Source organism: Prionailurus viverrinus, chromosome B3, assembly GCF_022837055.1.
Source record: "Prionailurus viverrinus isolate Anna chromosome B3, UM_Priviv_1.0, whole genome shotgun sequence".
Classification (NCBI taxonomy): Eukaryota; Metazoa; Chordata; class Mammalia; order Carnivora; family Felidae; genus Prionailurus; species Prionailurus viverrinus.
This window is the reverse complement of record NC_062566.1, coordinates 35,111,920-35,132,661: the sequence shown is the minus strand read 5'-3', so window position 1 is coordinate 35,132,661 and position 20,742 is coordinate 35,111,920. Positions and strand designations below refer to the sequence as shown.

Here is a 20,742-nt window from a genome sequence, read left to right as displayed (position 1 = left end):
GAGAGAGAGAGAGAGAGAGAGAGAGAGAGAGAACCAGCAAGCAAGGGAGGGACAGAGAGAATCCAAAGCAAGCTCCATGCCCAACACAGGGCTTGAACCCACAAACCCTGAGATCATGACGTGAGCCGAAATCAAGAGTTAACCAACTGAGCCATCCAGGAATCCCTAGAGAGCTGATTATTTTTTATTAAAAATTTTAAAGCTTATTTGAGAGAGAGAGAGAGGGAGAAAGAGAGAGAGAGAGCAGGGGATGGGCAGAGAGAAGGGGGATAGAGGATCTTAAGCAGGCTGTCAGCACCCAGCATAGAGCTCAGTGCAGGCCTTGAACCTTTGGACTGTAAGATCATGACCTGAGCTGAGATCAAGAGTTGGACGCTTAACTGACAGAAGCACCCAGGCGCTCCTAGAAAGCTGATTTCTATTGGCAATAGATCCAGGCTAAATAGACCAAGGTAGGGGTGCCCGGCTGGCTGAGACAAAAGAGCATGACTCTTGATCTCAGGGTTGGGAGTTCAAGGCCCAATTTGGGTGGAGATTACGAAAAAAATAAACTCAGGAAAAAAAAGAGAGAGACCAAGGTAGTCTATAAAAGCGTGCCATAAATGGGATTGTATGTATGCTTTAGAGCCTTGGTGGGCCCGGCTGGTTACTTCCCGCTGCAAGCAGCCTCAACAGGTTAGTTAACCCAGTGTAACCCAGTTTACCTCAGGATCATACAAATCCCTTTGGGGGTGTGTGTGTGTGTGTGTGTGTGTGTGTGTGTGTGTGTGTGTCTGTGACGAGGTAAAAAGGTTAGGAAGCACGGTCTGTAGCATTACCCTGCTTAAAGATCATCTTTATTTCTAATAATTTTTGCATACAAATTAAAAGTTTAAGACCCCGGGATGCCTGGCTGGCTCAGTTGGTAGAGCACACAACTTCTGATCTTGGGGTCATGACTTCGACCCTCACGTTGGGGGTACAGTTTACTTAAGAAAATGAACAAAGGGGGCATTAAAAAAATAATAAAGGGGCGACTGGGTGGCTCAGTCAGTTAAGTGTCCAACTTCGGCTCAGGACATGATCTCACGGTTCATGGGTTTGAGCCCCACATGGGGCTCTGTGCTGACAGCTCAGAGCCTGGAGCCTGCTTCGGATTCTCTCTGTCCCTCCCCAACTTGCCTACTCTCTCTCTCTCAAAAATAAACTAAACATTTTTAAAACATAGGAAATTTTAAAAAATTAAAAGTTTATGAACCTAATACATAACACAGCAGGGGTTCTTTTGGGGCGGGGATCACCCTCCCTTTGGGAATGTGATAAAGCCAAAGCCTTTCTCCCCAGAATGCACTTCCTCTCATTCATGCAATATTTTGCATACCACCTCAGAGGATTAGAGAATCCAGGTTAAGCGTCTGTTCTGGAAGGATTATCAGACAAACCCCAAATTTACTAATTTCAGAGGAGTTCATGTTTTCCCCAGTACAGTTTCAACAGACCTGAGAATCGTCAAAGAAAGCTCTGAAGAAAGTATTACACTGAACTCCCGAGAAATTTTCCAGGGAGCATGCAGAGACCACTATCAACTCCAAGTGGCATCCCTAAGAAAATCCCAGCTGTTCAGGAAGGGCACTGGCTCCAGGCACCACCTACCCTACCCCTGCAGTAGAAAGTGCTGGTCGCTGGGCACCACTGGCAGGCACAAAGCAGTTCTCGGCACACCTCCGTGTGGGTTTGGATGCATTTTTGGCTAGGTTTGTACTAGAAACCCCATGTAATCACCTTGCAGTCTTCCTTTCTCCATTGCAAGCACATGACCTTGGACACGTGTATTAATCACTCCACACTTGCCACTAATCAAGTCAAGATTGTACAAATAGGGAATGGGGTGGGGGTGGGGGGGAAGGAACATTTACATCAAGTAATTTAGCAGCATCTTTATTGCAACAAAGAACCTGTAATAAAATGCAACAAAACTAATGTTTCACTTTACATGATTAAAAGCCATGTAGCTGAAAATGAGAAAACCCATAAACTTACTGGAGTGAGACATGCAATTCTTTTTATACAAGTCAATGCTTAAAACAGCAGGCACTTTATATTCTAAAATTAAAGACCTGAACTCCAATTGTGCTGAATACAACATAAATTTGTATTTGGGTTATCCAGAAACAAACATACAAATATTCCTTTTTCTCTCTGTGAGGGACTTCTGAAATGATTACCTAGAACCGTCTCTTGACGAAATAAGAGAAGCAGGAAGCGGCACCTTGCACTAACGTTTCCATATTTTAGGCTGCAAGACGGATAGGTGAGGCTGGGGAGAGTTGGGAAAGTGGGAGTCAGGGAAGTTTCTTTATTCCTTTATGTCTGCCTGAAGCGGACACTCACCTCAAAACCTCAGTTAGATATGGCCATGTCTCTTTTCTTACTTCAACTAGCTCTAAGTTAGGCTCTCAGGCTTAAGCAAGCACTCTATTCTACACCCCAATTCCCAAATTCCTCACTACTAGGAAGACACATTTAGTCTAACAGTTTTAATTAACTTCAGAATGTCATATACTAATTAGAAGTACTGCTTCAGTAATAAGCATGCTTAGCATTTACTTCAGAATGGAAAAATTAACCATTTTATGTTATCTTTAAAATGTTTCATAGGAATATATTAATAAATACTTCTTTAAAAATTTGCCTTTTCTATCTATCATTTAACTACCGTGAGTCAGGGCATCCAGATGGAGTCTAGTACCAGCTGAGCAGTCACCGGCCGCGTGGCAATGGGTATATTTTCTCTTCTCTCTCTATGTCGGTTCCTCCTCCAACAGATGAGAACATTAGATTATATCAAAGATGCAACAGCTTAAAAATTTAGGCTTCTGTAATAATGGGAGATCTTATAGGAATCATTCCACCTAAAGAGAGAATTATGTTACAGACAGGTGGGCTACACCTTCTGTAAGGAATAAAACAAGTAGTAAAAAAAGGAAGCATCAATATCTGTATCTCATTCCTTTACAAAGTAATGCATGCCTTGTGACTCCATCCTCTAGTATGAGGCTTTGGAAATGAGCCAGGAACGGCATTGAGGGAAGAACCTTCATTCCAAAACGAAATCTCCAGGCAAAGAGGAGACATAGTTAGCAATACCTTTCTGCTGCTTTCAGAGTGAGAAGGGCCCAGTCATGATCACAGATGAGCAGCTGTACTTGACTATTGCTTTAGGTTTTTGTAAATCAGTCCAGTGTAAAAATCACCTATTCTACTCTTAATCCAATTCCAGTCTCTACAGAAGAGTCTGTGAAAGTAGCCCACAAACAACTTTGAATCACCTAGGAAAGGCGGTTAGAAATGCAGATTCCTGGTCTCCACCCAAATCAACCAAATTTAAAGTTCTAAGCATAAGGTTCAAGACTGCATTTCTTTTTCTAAGCAGAAAGATTTTCTAAGCAGAAAGATCTTTCTAACCAGAAGATTCTTAGATTGAGTCCTCGCGCTCAACACGTAAGCCACCACCCCTGCCGATGGTTGCTCAAGCGCACCTACTTATCAAGCCTGCAAAAGCCGCCCCATTTGATACTTAACCTACTGCTTTTTGGTTCTTAACCAAAACTGTTGCTACTTTTATATGCTCTTGCCTTTTAAAATGTTCCCCATTGACAGGGTACAAATAGTTTCAGTGAGATTTCTACTGATTGCTTGGATGGACTAGGATGTTTTCCTCATCGGTTTTTAAAATAAAACTCAAACTGTCTTTCTGCAAGCGAATTCAGCTCTGTATTTTTCCCCCTTACACAAGGAGAATGGCATTTAATGAACTGGGGATTATAACAGAGGCATTCCTTGTGATATGAGGAAAGGAGAGGGAAGATGCAAAAGGAAAACACTGGTGAATTCAAGAGCACATGAGGTTCTTTTAGGTTTGTTTTGGTAAAATGAGAGACGCCGTTTTGAAGAAATAGCTTTAACGGGCAAGAGGTTTCAAATGAGTAGATGTCTAAAAGCCACTGTATACCATTTCTACTTTGCATATTATATAAGGATAGATCCCTGGGGGCCAACCAGTTCACAAACAAAAACCACCTTCGATAGTCAGATATATACTTAAATCAAGGGGGAAAATACTTTCCTGGGAAGAAAAATTACCCAAATCAATTTAATTTAACATTGAAAAAAATATAAACAGACCTTGGCATGGGAAAATATAAACAAAGAAATCAATACATACACAGACAATAAGGAAAAGTGTGGTACCTATGATACAGTATAAATACACAAACAGCAAAACCCAATCCCCTTCCCAAGGACAGAGCCACCAGGTCACCTTGCCATTTCTGGACCTCCCCCACCTCCCACTTGGCCCTCAGTGATGAATTCACCTCTGACGCACAGTCATCATCCTTCCTGATGGAGGCTGTGCTCTCTACGGGAGAAATCGACTCTGTAGTGGTGAGAAAGAAAAACAGCAACTTTTTTGGAGCATTGTTTAAAAGTACTGGTAACAACTTTCCAAACACTGAGGCTTGTGATAAAAAGGGTCCAACTCATAGGTATCTTCTTTGCCGCTGGCAACGTGACCCATCTAATACCCCAAAGACTCCAAGATGACAGATTCCAATCAGCACCTGAAAAGCCTATGAGCTCCCTTAACAGTCAAGTGCTAGGGCTAAACCAGGAAATGTCATGGCCGTTCAAGAAGCTGCTTAGAGGCTTTGAACACTGAAAAAGAGAGCCATGGCTGGCTGGGGATCAGTTTGTGGTAAAGAAGTTGTCTGGAAACCTCTTTAAGCTCACAATACCTAAATAATGCTCAAATAATTTAAAAAGGATAGAGAAAGTTTAAATTTGTAAAGTTTCCAAAATTAAGAGGAAAATAACAAAAACTTAGAATTAGGAAAGTAACTAAGTAACTTTTTCTCCCTGAATAACATCGGTCTGTAACTGCGCTGGTAAGACAGTGATTTCTTAATTCTGGTTTCTGTAGCTAACATTCTAGGAGTTTCAGTTTCAACCCCCCAAAACTTTTGCATGAGTATTTTTGGTCAAATTACACTTGTACTTAGTTGTTAAGCAGACCCTCCTCCTCTCCCTGTCATTTTACACACCCTAGTATCCCCAACCCTACCACAATTCCCTTCCATCACCTAAAATTCTGAAACCTTTCAATAAGGAAATACCCAATGGAAACTGGCACCACTAAATTTTCTGAAGAGTAAGGTGTACTTTTTCCTTTTCTCAAAGGAGAAGAAATTGCCTGCAAATATTTAAGCTCTAACCATTTAAAATTTTTCCGCCTGTAATTATCAATATTGTAAGACTAATTAAACCATGCTACATGTACAGTTACTTGCCTTTGTATGAAAGGAAAAGCCCACTCTGTCATATCATCAGAGAGAACTATTTATACTAGATACAGTTGAAATTGGCTAAAATTGGTCAGAGCTCGAATGAAACAAAATAAGTGTCTTTAGGAGGCCACTAAGTTATCCTTGAAAAATCATTAATGACTGGTTAAGTCATAGGTTTAATAGTGATTAGTTCATAACATGCTGGATACACCCCAAGCAATGAAGCATAAGCTATTCAATTACATTTAAGTGCTATCAAATCTGTAACTAGTCAGAGATTCTGGAATTGAACCAAACCAATCACTAATATCATCATATTTTAACAAACTCAGAAGCATACTGTAAAAATACACTAATTAAGTCCATGAGGTTTATAATGCTATTAGAAGTGAAAATAAGGTAGTATGGATATATGGTGCTAATGTCTTATTTCCTTCAGTGATTCTCATGGTATTGCTGGGTCCTTTAGAAATAGGTGTCATTCAATTTTGGGTGTGTATGGTTAAGGTATTAGATTACTATCCACAAGCTGTAGACGCCTGCACGGCACCGATTATACTTTCCGGAGTAGATGTTACATGGCAGGTACCAAAATGTGTTGATCAATTCCGTGTTTTCTACTGATTAAACCTCCTCGTTTGGTTAAACAGCCAGTGTACACCAGAGTTCTACACAGGTCAAAATTATATCACTTTCAGAGCAGCAATACGCGATCCAAGGTTTTCTTGAAGGTAGTGCAAAAGATGCAGTTCGTAATGTTCTCCAGATTCAGGGACTCTTATGCTGTGTCTCTCCTGAGGATAGATCTTAAACAACAACAAAAAAATCAAAATACAAAAAGTAAGAATTTAATAATACACCTCCTTCCAAAGCTTTCCAGAGAGTTTCAACAGGATTAATAATATGGAGCACAGCCTCAGATAATACACACATATATCCTATCTAGAGGCCCCTCCCCCCTTGAAAAAACATTTTATCTGAGAGAGACAAGAGAGAGTGTTCGAGTGGAGCAGAGAGGCAGAGAATCTTAAGCAGGCTCCACACTCAACGCGAGCCTGATACAGAACTGGAGCCCATGACCACCATTATGACCTGAGCAGAAATCAAGAGTCAGACACTCAACTGACTGAGCCACCCAGGCACCCCTATAATTTCCTATATACCATTAGGCTTACAGAAGGATTTATCTATAGATCATTGGGGCGCCTGGTGGCTCAACTGGTTCAGGGACCAACTCTTGATTTCAGCTCAGCACTTCGAGCCCCACATCAGGCGGTGAGCTGACATCATGAAGCTTGCTTGGGATTCTCCCTCTCCCATTATCTTTGCCACCCACCCCCCCCCCCCGCTCACATTCTCCCTCTCTCAAAATAAATAAACTTAAACACACACACACACACACACACACACACACACACACACACACACACAACCTCTCTATAGATCAGTGGTTCTCCAAGTGTGATCTACAGGCTTCTGGGGTCCTCAGAAACCCTTTCAGGGGATACATAAGGTCAAAACCACTTTCAGAACAATTTACCTTTATTCACTGTGTTGGCATTTGCACCGATAATACAAAAGCAATGATGGGTAAAAAGTGTCAGTGCCTTAGTATGAATCAAGGCAGTGACGATAAATTGTACTACACTTGTAGTAAAAACAAAAATGCCAATTTCACTTAGGTAGCAGTAAAAATTAGAATTTTATGAAACTGCAACCCTTGAATAGTTGTCTTTTTAAATATTCTGTGGTGATAAAGTGAAAAGAGTGCAGAAAGCAAGTCTGCTCCAGGACGTCTCAAGGAGAAGCACCACAGGCCCAGCTGCAGGCCGAGATGCCACTTCGTAAACGGAGCTCCATTTTCAGTTTGGAACAATGACTGACGACCATGGTGACTCAGACCGGGGTGTCTGGCAAACACCTGCTCAAAAATGAATGAAGTGAGCTAGTCACCTCAAGGACAACACTGCTACCAATGATAAACTTTGAGCTTTTGAGGGGAAATCAGAATTTCGAAAACTTGTGGAGCGCCTGGGTGGCTCAGTCAGCTAAGCGTCCGACCTCAGCTCAGGTCACGATCTCGCAGTTCGTGGGTTCGAGCCCCGCGTCGGGCTCTGTGCTGACAGCTCAGAGCCTGGAGCCTGTTTCAGATTCTGTGTCTCCCTCTCTCGCTGCCCCTCCCCTGCTCATGCTGTGTCTCTCTCTGTCTCGAAAATAAACATTAAAAAAAATAAAAAAAAATAAAAAAAAGAATTTTGGAGAACTTGTATCATGAGCCTCCCCCAAACTTACAAACATTTCTGGTGAGATCAGAGGTAATATTAATATATGTGACCTTAAAAATATTCTATAATGAAAGGAGTCAACATTTAGAAGACTGACGTCACACAGTGAACCAGTATTTTCTAGATGCCCAATGCATGTACAAAAGATCCATTTCAAATATAAGATCCAACAAATTTTAACGTAACGGAGTATGAAACATTTATAGATATGGCTTTAGATTCCCCACTAAAACTAACCTTTAAGAAACTAAGATTTGTCCAGTTTTGGTGTAGTATCAAAGAAGAATATCCACAATTATCCGAAAAGGCTAAAATATTCCTCCCCTTTCTTAACTACATATTCTGGGAGGCTGTAGTTTCTTCACACGGTAGTCCCCCTCTTATCTGCAGGGGGCACATTCCAAGACCAACTCTGGATTCCTGAAACTGCAGGTAGTACTAAACCCTGTATGTACTGTTCCCCCCCCCATCTATACATACATATGATAAAGTTTAATTTATAAGTTGGGCACAGTGAGAGATAAACAATAGCTAATAATGAAACAATCATAACAACATACTGTAATAAAAGTTATGTGAATGTGGTCTCGCTCTCAAAGTATCTTGCACTATGCTCAGTCTTCTTCTTATAATGCGAGATGATAAATGTTTATGTGATGAGATGAAGTGAGGTGAATGATGCAGGCATTGTGATAGAGCGTTAGGCCGCTATTGACCTTCTGACGCTATGTCAGATCAAGAGGATCGTCTGCTTCTGGACTGATCGCAGCTGACTGCGGGTTAGCTGAAGCCTTATAAAGTAAAACTGCACATAGTGGGAAACTACTCTCTACTTTAGCCAAAACAACAATTCCCAACAGGTTGCATGTGTTGCATATGAGCAGATAGGAGAATCTGGGTGTCTTTCTTAAGCCAGACATTAAAGGGATTTTACAAAAATGTAAAAACAATGCTACTTTTCTAAGTAATTTTTTGTTTGTTTTGGAAAATAGTTTTTCTCTCCCACAAAAACTGTGATTTGTGCTAACATGCAATAGTTTATTATTGTTATTTAAAAATATATTTAAAAATTTTTTTTGTTTTGGGGCTGCCTGCTTCAGTTGGAAAAGCATGAGGCTCTTGATCTTGGGGTCATGATTTCAAGCCCCATGTTGGATGCAGACAGAGATTCCTTAAGTAAACAAGTAAATTTTAAAAAAACAGATCTTTCTTAGTTTTAATATCTTATATGAAAATGGTGACAGATACAACCCACATAAATGAAAGTTCTTTGGTATGTAAAGGGATCCTGAGACCAAAATGCTTGAAAACTGCTGCTATAGACAAATATCTCGCAGTTTACTTACATAAATGTCAACTGAGACATAAAAATGGACAAAGTAGGGGCACCTGCATGGCTCAGGTGGTTAAGCATCTGACTTTGGCTCTGGTCATGATGTCACGGTTCAGGGGTTCAAGCCCCACCTAGGGCTCCGTACCGACTGCTCAGAGCCTGGAGCCTGCTTCCGAGTCTGTGTCTCCCCCTCTCTGTGCCCCTCCCCAACTCGTGCTCTGTCTCTGTCTCTCAAAAATAATAAACATAAAAAAAATTCTTTTTTAAAAAGGGAAAAACAATATTTTTCATTTCTTAGGAGCACATAATCTGTGAAAGAAGTACAAAGGAGGAAGAAAGAAGGAACAAGTTTTAAAACCCCCTTTTTTTGAGTGAGGAGCAACAGAGGTGGTTACTTTGCTGCTTTCTGTTCCAATGTCAATACACTATAAAATTAAAAGATCTTTAAAAACCAATGATATCAAGTAGCACTTCCTCACCCTTCCAAGGGGAAGAAGAAAAGCAAAGGACACTGAATGGACTCCTGTCATCTTTTCCGTGATTACAAACTGAAAGCAGATACAGATACACCAGTCATATAATCTAATAGGCCAGTTTTTAGTCCAACTTCCACAGAATCTTAATTTTTATGCAACTAGAGGCACTGCTATCTATGTCTATGACTTTAGATCTCTTAAGCAGAGAGAGGCCACAGCTGAAAATTTAGCCTTACTCCATAGTTTATTATATTTCAAAGTAATCAATCACTAATCACTACTTAATTCCATCAGAAGATGAAGAACTCACCTGTAAATCATAGGGCTTTCCAGCCCTCACTAAAAAACTCAGTAATATACTGGTGTGTGCAAAATGGACATTCTCATCCAAGAACCCATGTAAAAGTAGTAAACGATTTGGTCTGGAGAAATGGAAATATCAGAGGATTAGGCAAAATAGAGTATTTGGGAAAACCACTTACCTCCTTTAATCACAATTACCTATTAGTAAATATTATAGTTATGTAATATATACAACTATATACAGTTATATAACATAATTATATGAAAACATGTAACTGTATAACAATATAATCAGTGTTAATAAAGTTAACTTCTACTATAAATGTTAAAATAAGAATTCAACATTTTCAATAAATTTATAATATATTAACCAGATACTACATGTGACGAAAGATTAAAAAAAATTTAAATATCATGTGTTCAATTTCTTATGAAGATATTAGCATATATCAATATAATAATTACAGCCTGTCCCTAGGGAAAGAAAAATCATAAACATTATCCATAAAATATATTTAAGCAGAAACAGAGTATTTTCCACCTTGAAACAGTTACGTACTTATTAAACTTCTTTCAGCACCCTCATTGCTTCAAATATAACTTATAAAAAAACCAAAGTGTATGAACTGGCCTGTAACTCAGCTCTGAGAAATAGCTATGCCACTCGAGTATTCTTTAGAATATTAGTCTTGGTTTTGCAGTATTTGTAGTTTTCATTATTATTAAAGACAAATTTTAACACTACAGTTTTAAATTTATAATCTTAACTTTAAAGCTTGAACTTACTCAGAGGGAAACTTTTCTGCTTGCATGGCCACAGATCCTAAGTAATAGCCCTGTTCATTCTGGTCAGGGTGGCCCATGTAACGTTCCGTGTAGCCTGTATCATAGAAGATCCACAGAGTGACTGGGGCCCCAGCAATAGCAACCTACACAAGACAACAATGACAATCAAGTGTGGTCCAGAAAAGAATGGCTAGCAATGAGAAAGTTTAACTACAAATTTAAAGGCTAAAATTATCCTTAGGCTTTTGCCCCACATGCCCAACTGGGGCATACATTTCTGAGTTAGGCAACTCAGAAAATCAAAGTGGAGTGCCAAGGTCAAGAATTTGATACTTTGTGAGTCAGTTAGCTTCATGTTCCACAGGCATGCCACATACCAAGCCCCTAACCTGGGCTAGTTGAAATATATACACAGGACACTTTGTTGAAAGGGGAGACTGAACTAGAACATATGAATGCCTCAGTGTAAACTCATTCCTGCTACTGGGGAAAAAAAAGTGTGACAAGTGTCAGCTTTTATATCAAAAAAGCAGTCATTTCTTTCTTTCTTTTTTTTTTTTCCAGCCTCTACGGGGAGTACAGAATTTTTAACAAAAATTATGAATGAAATATATTTAAGCACTAAATACTTCCCTCATTTTAAGGTCCCCACAGTTTTACATTTAAATATTCTAATTATTTTGACAGCTGCAAGCCTGGGAAAATTATGACAGTTTTCAGAGTTCATTTTGTGGTTATTATAAAGCTTATGTGAATATACATGCAAGAACAAAAACTCTATTATTTTAATTCTTAAAAATTATTTTCACTGTAAGATAAAATCATGTTATTCAAATATTAAGAAAGAAAAACACTTCACAATTGCCATTCTCTTAACAACTTTTAGCATCTTTATTTCCTTCTGGCGTATTTTTCAAAGAAGTTGTTTATAAAATTGTAGCCAACATTTACATATTTAATACAGTAGTCATTCAATAAAGATTTATTTAGGACCTACTATGTGCCAGGCATTATGCTTGGCTACTGAGGATAGATACAGTGATGTGCACACAATCCCAGCCCTCAGAGCTTTCAGTCCAGTAATTAAATAAGTAATTACAATCCACATTGTGTGTGTTTTACTAATCATGGCTATATCCCATAATCTCTGCATGTCTATAAATAGCCAATAACTGGTTATCAAGTTGACATGTGTTTTTTGTTCTAGATACAGACATAGACAAGTAAATATATATTTCACATGGCTATCACAAGTTGACAAGATCATCTATTATCTCGCATGACTGCAGATACACAAACTCTAACATTCCATAATATTGCCAACCCTGTAAGCCTTCAAAAAATAGGCATTTTCTCAGATCCTCAATTTATAGAAGATTCTACCCTTACTACAAAAAGAAGTACAATAGGAAGTCACATACCCTAAAGATATCCGACCTCTGCATTAATGCCATCAGGGAGAGGTATCCTCCATAGGACCAGCCATGGATGCCCACACGATCTAAGTCAATGAAATCATATTGAGAAGCTAGATATTGGAGTCCTTCCACCTGATCGTCAATTTCTATTTGACCCTGTCAAAAAAGGGAGAACATTTCACTCATTCTGATGAATAGAAGTCTCCTTGTAAGAGTGCTTTTAAAACTGATAAATGGGTTTTACTAAAAAATACCTGTAGTTTTTAAAGAATTCATCATCAATTGACATTCTGTTGGCCGAAAAAAATTTTTTTAACTCTATTTACAGAGAGGGGCCTATAGCTTCCATTGCTAGCCAGTCCAGAGTTTTGTAACCCCTTAGTCATAAAGTTCTTTCCTACTAAGACCCAAACTGTTCCTGGTATATGGGTATCTCCCCTTTCCATTTGTTCTGTTGTCTGCTAAGAGGTCAGCATCTTCCTTGTAACAAGCCTTCCTATACCCAAAGACAAAAAAATAGCCCCCTTAAGTGGCTGACTAATTTTACTTCTTTTTAAAACTTAATGCACTAAAGCAGAAGGAATCACTCTTGAGGTCTTTCCTCCTATTTCCCCGTTATCGATTTCTAGGAATTGAACATACACTATTTCTTTAAAGTCCTATTAAGTCCTCATTCCTACCACCACCACCCTGTCTGTATTACTAGGCCTGCCAGTGCACACAATCTCACTTCACTGAGCCAAAAACAAAAATAAAAACAAAAAAACTTACATGAGAATACAACATAAGGTCAAAGAACTGGCTGTGGGAGAAAATCCCATGTCTTACTCAGCATGTCCAATACACTGGCAAACACAGTAACTGCCTTACTGTGTAAAAGGAACATCGGATTCTCATCATTTCCCAAAGCAGCAGAAAGGACATGGGGCATCTCTAAAAGGTAGCATTTAAAGCTTCCTGTAGAGAGAAAGAGGCTTGTCACAAGGAAGGCACTAATCAGTTGATTTCTCTCTTCACAGAGGACAGAACAAATCTCAATTATTCCTCTCAATAGGGGACAGGATGCTGAAAACTAAATGGTGCTGCCTTCTGGCTAAGCTGGACATACCAAAAAGAAAGAGAAGGTACTTCTGTGCAAAAGTGGTTCTATCTCAGCTCCCCGAAGTTACATACAGGTGGATGTGAACTAGCCTAGTGAATATCAAGTTGCATCATCCCTCCCACCCCTGAACACTCTCGCTCTCCCTCCCTCTCTCTCTCTCTCTCTCTCTCTCTCACACACACACACACACACACACACACACACACTCTCTCTCTCTCTCTCTCTCTCTCTCTCCATCTCTTACGGCCCCATCCCCCAACTCACTCTCACTCTCTCTCTCTCTCTCTGGGACTTCACACCAAACAATGAACCAAAAAATAGAAATGTCTTAAAAAAGAAAAATGTTTGTATGCTCACACACCATTTTATATTTAAAGGCGCCTTCAAATTTAAGCCCTCGGTGACAGGATCCCCTGTTGTCTATCACTACAACCACATAACCCAGAGACGCTAGGGTATTCAAGCGGAAATACTTGACTCCTTTAAATCGATTATTCACCAACTGCACCTGAGGAAGAAATACAATTTCAGTGAAATTTATTATATGGTAATATAAAAAAAGCATTAAGTGACAGGATGCTGTGAAAAGTAGAAAGCTTGAATTTTTTGTATTATTTTGCTTTTAGAATGAAATTTTATTTTCTTGTGGCAAGAACACTTATCACAAGGTGTGCCCTCTTAACAAAATTTTAAATGTACAATATAGCATCATTAATTGTAGGACAGTAGGATACAAATCTCTAGAACTTATTCGTCTTGCATACTTGAGACTTTATGCTCGTTGATTAGTAACTCCCCATTTCCCCCCTCCCTGACTTGTTTTTAAATTAACTTGATATTCATTACATACAAGACAAGAGATTTAACCTATCCCATAAAAAAGTTGATAAAATCATTACCACTACCCTAAAGAACTATGCCATTCAGATGACAGAGACAAGGATCATTTTTTCCTCCCTATCTATCTCTTCTGGGATTGTCCCTGACTAGCAGTGGAAAAATTCAGTATTTTAAGGAAACACTGTGACCAGCTCAGCTTCCTTTCTCCTGGGACACAAATCAGTGCAAAAGGTAGGATAATTCTTAAATCGCTTTATCACCCTAGAGCCTATACCTCAAAATGACTGAGAAATTAAATGTAGTTTAGTGCCTCAACAGAAATAAACTAGTGAAAAGAGGACTTTAATTAGAGGAAAGAAGCTGAGAGAAGTTCAGTGTTTGGTGGACACTAAGACCACACATTAAACTACGACAAAAACGGTTCTGGCAAAAATGAAAGAAGTTTTTTCTGGCTGAAACCAATGGGAAAACCAAGTCAGCCACAAGTTAAAAAATAATCAACACATCTTCACACAATAACTATATACTGGGCATTTACTGGGCTGGACTGGTGTGCGTGTGCTGTGTGTCTAGAGAATCTTCTCGTTTTGAACTTCTGCATATTCAGTGCCACTGTAACCACTGTAACAACGGCCAAACTAGTCTTCCTGTTTCTACTCTTGCTCTCCTACAGTCCACTCACTTGGTAGCAGAGGGATGATTTTTAAATGTAAATTTGGTAAGACTTTATAGCTTAGCTCCCTGAAACCGTAAAGAGTTTAGATCTTATTCTAAGGTCCTTACCATTGCCTTTGAAATCTTATATTATCTGACCTTTGGCTATTTCTCTGACCTCATCTCATACCAAATCCCTACTTACTAGACTCTAACCCTATTATCCACCATATCAAGTTGACTCTAATCCCCAGGACCTTGACATTTACTGTTCCCTCTGTCTGGAATACTCTTCCTTCAGATCTTTAACACGGTCATTCCTTCTCATCTTATGTACCCTCAGAGACAGTCTCTGAACTTCCTATCAGAACTTCCATTTTAGTCACTTTGCCATCGTCTTTCCCAACAATTACTATTTAAAAATTTTTTTTAATTTGTTTTATTTTAATTACTTATTTTAGAGAGGGAGAGGGTGTGACTGGCAGAGAGGGGCAGATGGGGAGAGGGAGGGAGGGAAGAGAAGAGAAGAGACGAGAAGAGAAGAGAAAAGAGAAGAGAGAGAGAATATCTCAAGCAGGCTCCATGCTCAGCACAGAGTCCAAAGTGGGGCTTGATCCTACAACCCTTTGATCATGACCTGAGATGAAATCAAGAGTCGGACGCTCAAGCGACTGAGCCACCCTCCAAAGAGCACTTCCATTATATGAAGTTATATACTTTATATGTCTACTCATTTATTATTTTCCTTATTTAGCTCCATGAGGGTGGGACCATAGTCAGACTTGTTCGCTATGGTATCCTCGCTGCCTAAAATAGTACCTGGGACACACTAGGAACTCCAATAACTATTTGCTGAATGAATGAATAAAAAATACAGACAGGAGAATGATGTTTTCCCTTTCTTAAAAAAAAAAAAATATTTTTTAAAAACTTGAATTCCAGTATAGTTAATGACGTTTTTCCTTTCTATCTTGGGAGAAGGAGCAAAAAGGAAGGGAGTGGAAAAAAGTACTAGACATAAAACACAAAATAACTATGTAAAGAAAACTACTTCAGTTCACTTCTTTGCCTGTTGTCATGCAAAAAAAAATGGCCTCATTGCCTGATATGAATTTCCCTTGAGAGCCAGTGTTTCTGCCTTTGTAGCCAGAGGCCTGCTACTTCTGGAAGAAGGAACTTAAACGTAATGACCTCTGGCACTGAGGATTCAAAGTTCTTCTTCAGTATCCATTCTTCAAAACCTGTGTCCTGCTATCACTTAGGTCGCTCTGTTGTGCACTTCTATTTACAGAATGTAGCACATAGGAAACATCACAAGGATTTGTTAAATGAACATTTAAAACATACAGCTGTTATCAATGAAGAGTTTAAAGAACTAAGCCTGGATGACTTTAACTGGAAATATTTGTTGCTTTTCTTGGATTTCACTTTTGTCCAACTACAGACATTGTTGCATTTAGTGACAAAGTAACCCACTTCATGTTACAAATTGCGATACTGTTGCCAATCAACAGATTCCCACTTTGCACTGAATATACTCGGAGAAAGAACACAGTTTGGATTGCTTACAAGATTTAATCAAAGTTCACAAGGCTTTCTGTGCTATTAAAAAAGATGTGGCCTTGGGGTGCCTGGGTGGCTTAGTTGGTTAAGTGCCCAACTCTTGGTTTGGGCACAGGTCTTGATCTCAGTTTTGTGAGTTTGAGCCCCATGTTAGGCTCTATGCTGGCAGTGCTGGGCCTGCTTGGGCTTCTCCCTCTCTCCCTCTCTCTCTGCCCACCCCCCGCCCCCCAACTTGTGCTGTCTCTGTCTTTCTCAAAATAAATAAGTAAACTTAGAAATAATAATTATAAAAAGATCTGCTCTTGTATTAAGGAATGTCTTCATAATTAACCCAAATGGAGTCAACAAGAGCATGGATAATCCCAGTGCGTTGAAGGGCCAGAGGCATTCTATCATGCAAAGTCTCTTGGGGAAATCTTGCAAACTGAACAGAGTATTCTGAGAAGGAACTGTTTCTGTAAGTGTAAGTATAGTTGTACTCATAAAGTACTCTAAACAATTAAACAATTTTATTTTAACTGCATTGGCTAAGATTTTTTATTATGGTAAAATATACATAAAATTTACCATTTTGACCATTTTAAGTGTACAATTCAATGGCATTAAGTATTCACCCTGCTGTGCAACCATCACCACTATCCATTTCCAGAACCTTGTCATCACCTCAAAGAGAAACTCCGTATCTTATTCGATAACTTCCTATCCCTTCCCCAGTTCCTGGCAACCTCTATTCTACTTTCTGTCTCCATGAATTTGCTTCTTCTAGGTACCTCGTACAAGTGGAGTAATACAATATTTGTCCTTTTGTGTCTGGCTTATTTCACTTAGCATAATGTCCTCAAGGTTCACCCATGCTGTACCATGTGTTAGAATCTCCTCCTTTTTAAGGCTGCACAATGTTCCATTATATACCACGTTTTGTTTACCCATTCATATGTCAAAGGACACTTGGGGCGCTTCAGCTTTTGGCTATTGGGAATAATGCTGCAATGAACGTTGGTGTGCAAGTATCTGTCCAAGTCTCTGCTTTCAATTCTTCTGGGTATACACCCAGAAATGGAATTGCTGCATCAGACTTAACATTATGTTTAAAGAACTGCCATATTATTTGCCACAGCAGCTGCACCACTTTACATTCCCATCAGCAATGCATGAGTTCCAATTTCTCCACGTCCTCAGCAACGTTTGTTATTTTCCTTTTTTCTTTCCTTTTTTTTTTCATAATAACTATCCGAATGAGTGTGAAGTAGTATTTCATTGTGATTTGGATTTTCATTTCCCTAATGACTAGTGGTGCTGAATATCCTTCTATGTGGGTTAGACTTTTTAAACATAACTGGTAATGAGGAATAATATAAGGATTCCTTTTGTCTTAAAAATCTACACAAGCAGTTAGTTTTTATAGTGTGTTTGTCACATACCTCATATATCACTTCTTCACTGGAAAGGAGAAACATCCTTCTTACTCAGCCTTAATATCAAAATAACGTAACAAAAGCATGTAAAGCTTCTGAGAGTATCCTGTAATTTCTCTCTTGAATTTCTTTGTTTTAAGCCTTTTTTAAAAGTTTACAAAGATTCAGCTTCAAGTTTTTAATGGAAGGCTTATTTAAATGTTTATGATTTCTGTGTAGATGAGTATAATACAAATGTGAATCGTGTTTGAAAAAAATCTTAACGATGGCAAAGTGATTTAACTTGATATATGATCGTCATTGCTGAGATTTTGTGGCTTATATAGTTATTTTGCTTTTATTTTTTGGATGTCCTTTTCTTTCTTTTCTTTCTCTCTCTTTCTTCCTTCCCCTCCTCCCTCTTTCTTCCTTTCTCTCTCTCTCCCTCCCTCTTTCTTTCTCTCTCTCTCCCTCCCTCTTTCTTTCTCTCTCTCTCCCTCCCTCTTTCTTTCTCTTTCTCTTTTCTTTCTTTAGCTCTGGGGAGCCTGGGCAGCTCAGCTGGTTAAGTGCAGATGGTTAAGTGTCCAACTCTTGATTTTGGCTCAGGTCATGATCTTATGGTTTGTGAGTTTGAGCCCCATGTTGGGCCCCACAGTGACAGTGTGGAGTCCACTTGGGATTCTCTCTTTCTCCTTCTCTCTCTGCCCCTCCCCTGCTCTCTTTCTCTCAAAACAAATAAACTTAAAGAAAATAATAAAGCTCTACACCCAATGTGGGGCTTGAACTCAAGACCCTGAGATCAAGAGTCGCCTGCTCTACCAACTGAGCCAGCCAGGCACTCCTATTTTTTGGATATCTTAGCATCTAAATACATTTCCAAATACTGGATAACTAGGTATAATTATAAAGGATATTTACTGAGTCAAGAGCTGCACTATAAAAACAGTGTAATTATATTCTAATTTCTTCAAGGGCCCAGTTTAAGATAGTCAATAGACATTTTTAAAAAGTGCCAATTAACCAATGCACCTACCCCAAATACTTTATTTACTCTGATAGTCAACAGAATTTACTTAATATTTACATGCTAATATTTCATCCAGAAAAAGGAATATTACAGTGTAAACTCTTATAGTGCTGAATAGAAGTATAACAGTTGCCTTAACTAGATGATAAAAATATTCTAGTCTGCTTGAGAGATACAGACTTAGAATGGAGAGAGGTAACTCATTAGGCTACCAAGGCTTCTGCAAATATCTATTAAGATTCTTTTTACTTACCAAGACAGTTAACTATTTAATTTCATTTCCCAAACAAGATTCTTCTCTACATAAAAGACAACATATATACCTACTGACATGAATATTTCATTCTCCAATGACTGTTACAGTCCTACTGTAAACTAAGAAATTGACACTTATTTACACATTAGCCATGTAACAAAATCCAACTTCTAAACAGGAATTAGAACATAAGCCAGAGTCAATAACAGCAGAGGCCCAACAATGTTCACATCTTAACTTAAACAATTGACGAGACATTTAAAATACAAATCACCCCCCCCCCCGCCAAAAAAATATGTGTGTACACACACACACACACACACACACACACACACACACACACACGTATGCATATAAATATGCCCACCTGAGAGGTGGGTGGAGGGATGAGTGAAATAGGTGATATCAGGGGATTAAGGAGTGTACTTGTGATGAGGGCTGGGTGATGTGAATTGTTGATTCACTATCCTGTACACCTGAAACTAATATAATACTGTATGTTAACAATACTGGAGTCAAAATAAAAAAATTAAAATAAATAAACAGGCCCACCTGAGGACCACCATATATGAACAGCACAGTGGGGTATTTCTTTCCAGGTTGTAGATCATGAGGTTTGTACAGCATCCCATACAATGTAAATCCAGTAGTACTTTCAAAAGAAAAAATTTCTGGAGGGGTATAGTCAGGCAGAGGACCTATGAGGAGATAACAAAAATGAGTATGTAAAGGGAGTTCTTACGGGAGCTCTAAAATCTGCGAGCAAGGAAAAGAAACCATAACCCACAACTCTACACACAAATAACTGACCATCTCCCTTTCAGGTGGTCAGCAAGAAATTAAGCAAAAACATTTATTTTTAAAAAAGAAAATCTACTGAACATATCACATTACCTATTTCAAAAGCAGATACAATGTATTCTGACTAGTCCATGGAGCCTAGGAGGTATTTAGATGCAGCACTATACAAATACTTAGTGCTTGGTTCAGTGTAACTTAATGATGGTTAAGCCATATATCTGATTAGAAATTGGAAGCACAAATTTAACTCAATTTAACTTGCTCATAGCAGGTGCTCAATAAACATCTGTTTCTGATCATTAGAGAATAAACCTAACCAGGACCCAGAAAAAAAGAAAGTCACAATCAGTCTTTGGTTTACCAAAGCTATAGAGACCTACCCTAAGAGTGTATATTGGATGATGTTACAACCTAAGCCTAGATCGTCACCATATTACAAATCCTACTTGTGGACAACAGAACATAACCTGTGGTTTTGCATTAAGTTCTTAATCCCTTAGCACATATTCACGAGTGAAAATACTTAACAGGAAAAAGCACTTGGGGAGAAAGTAGACTAAAGATATGCAAAATTAGTCCTTTTTTTTTTTTTTTTTTAAGAAATCAAGCATTTAAAAAATAGATAATTCCATGTTCTTCACTCTTACATAGAACAAGCGTTCTATCTTTTATTAAGATGGCCATTGCAAATGCTTTAAAAGAAAGAAAGCTGCCACTTGGTTATTTGTTTATCTGGGAAATCATCCAAACAGGTGAACAAATAGTTTTCAAGCTGATATTGTGACTATTTTATTCTTATTTTCAAAAAGGCCTTCCAGGGGTGCCTGGGTGGTTCAGGCCGTTGAGCATCCATCTGACCTTGGCTCAGGTCACGATCTCATGGTTCATGAGTTTGAGCCCTGCATCGGGCTCTGTGCTGTCAGTGCAGAGCTTGCTTTGGATCCTCTGTCCAACCCCCACCCCGCCTCTCTCTGCTCCTCTCCCACTCATGCTCTCTCTCAAAAATAAACATTAAAACAAATAAACAACAAACAACAAAAAAAGGTCTTCCAGGGGGCACCTGGCTGGCTCAACTGGAAGAGTGTGCGACTTCTGATCTCAGGGTTGTGAGTTCGAGCCCTACATTGGGTGCAGAGATTACTGAACTTAAAACAAAACAAAAACAAAACAAAACAAAACA

General features: G+C 38.9%; 1 protein-coding gene across 5 annotated transcripts in view; it reads right to left on the bottom strand.

The window, feature by feature from the left end:
• Positions 1-1,901: 1,901 nt before the first annotated feature.
• The window catches only part of DPP8 (dipeptidyl peptidase 8), a 72,948-nt gene continuing 54,107 nt past the window's right edge, over positions 1,902-20,742 (bottom strand). For 2 of the 5 annotated variants that reach the window (XM_047862337.1, XM_047862338.1), the window contains 6 exons: positions 19,314-19,459; positions 13,389-13,535; positions 11,929-12,081; positions 10,508-10,650; positions 9,729-9,840; positions 1,902-6,130 (listed from right to left, as the gene is read on the bottom strand). In XM_047862337.1, coding sequence (XP_047718293.1) covers positions 6,008-6,130; positions 9,729-9,840; positions 10,508-10,650; positions 11,929-12,081; positions 13,389-13,535; positions 19,314-19,459 — 824 coding nt within the window. In that variant the 3' untranslated portion in view covers positions 1,902-6,007. Of the gene's footprint in view, positions 6,131-9,728; positions 9,841-10,507; positions 10,651-11,928; positions 12,082-12,696; positions 12,883-13,388; positions 13,536-19,313; positions 19,460-20,742 lie in introns of those variants that run through there. The other 3 variants (XR_007152918.1, XM_047862339.1, XR_007152919.1) reach the window with 3 other exon arrangements.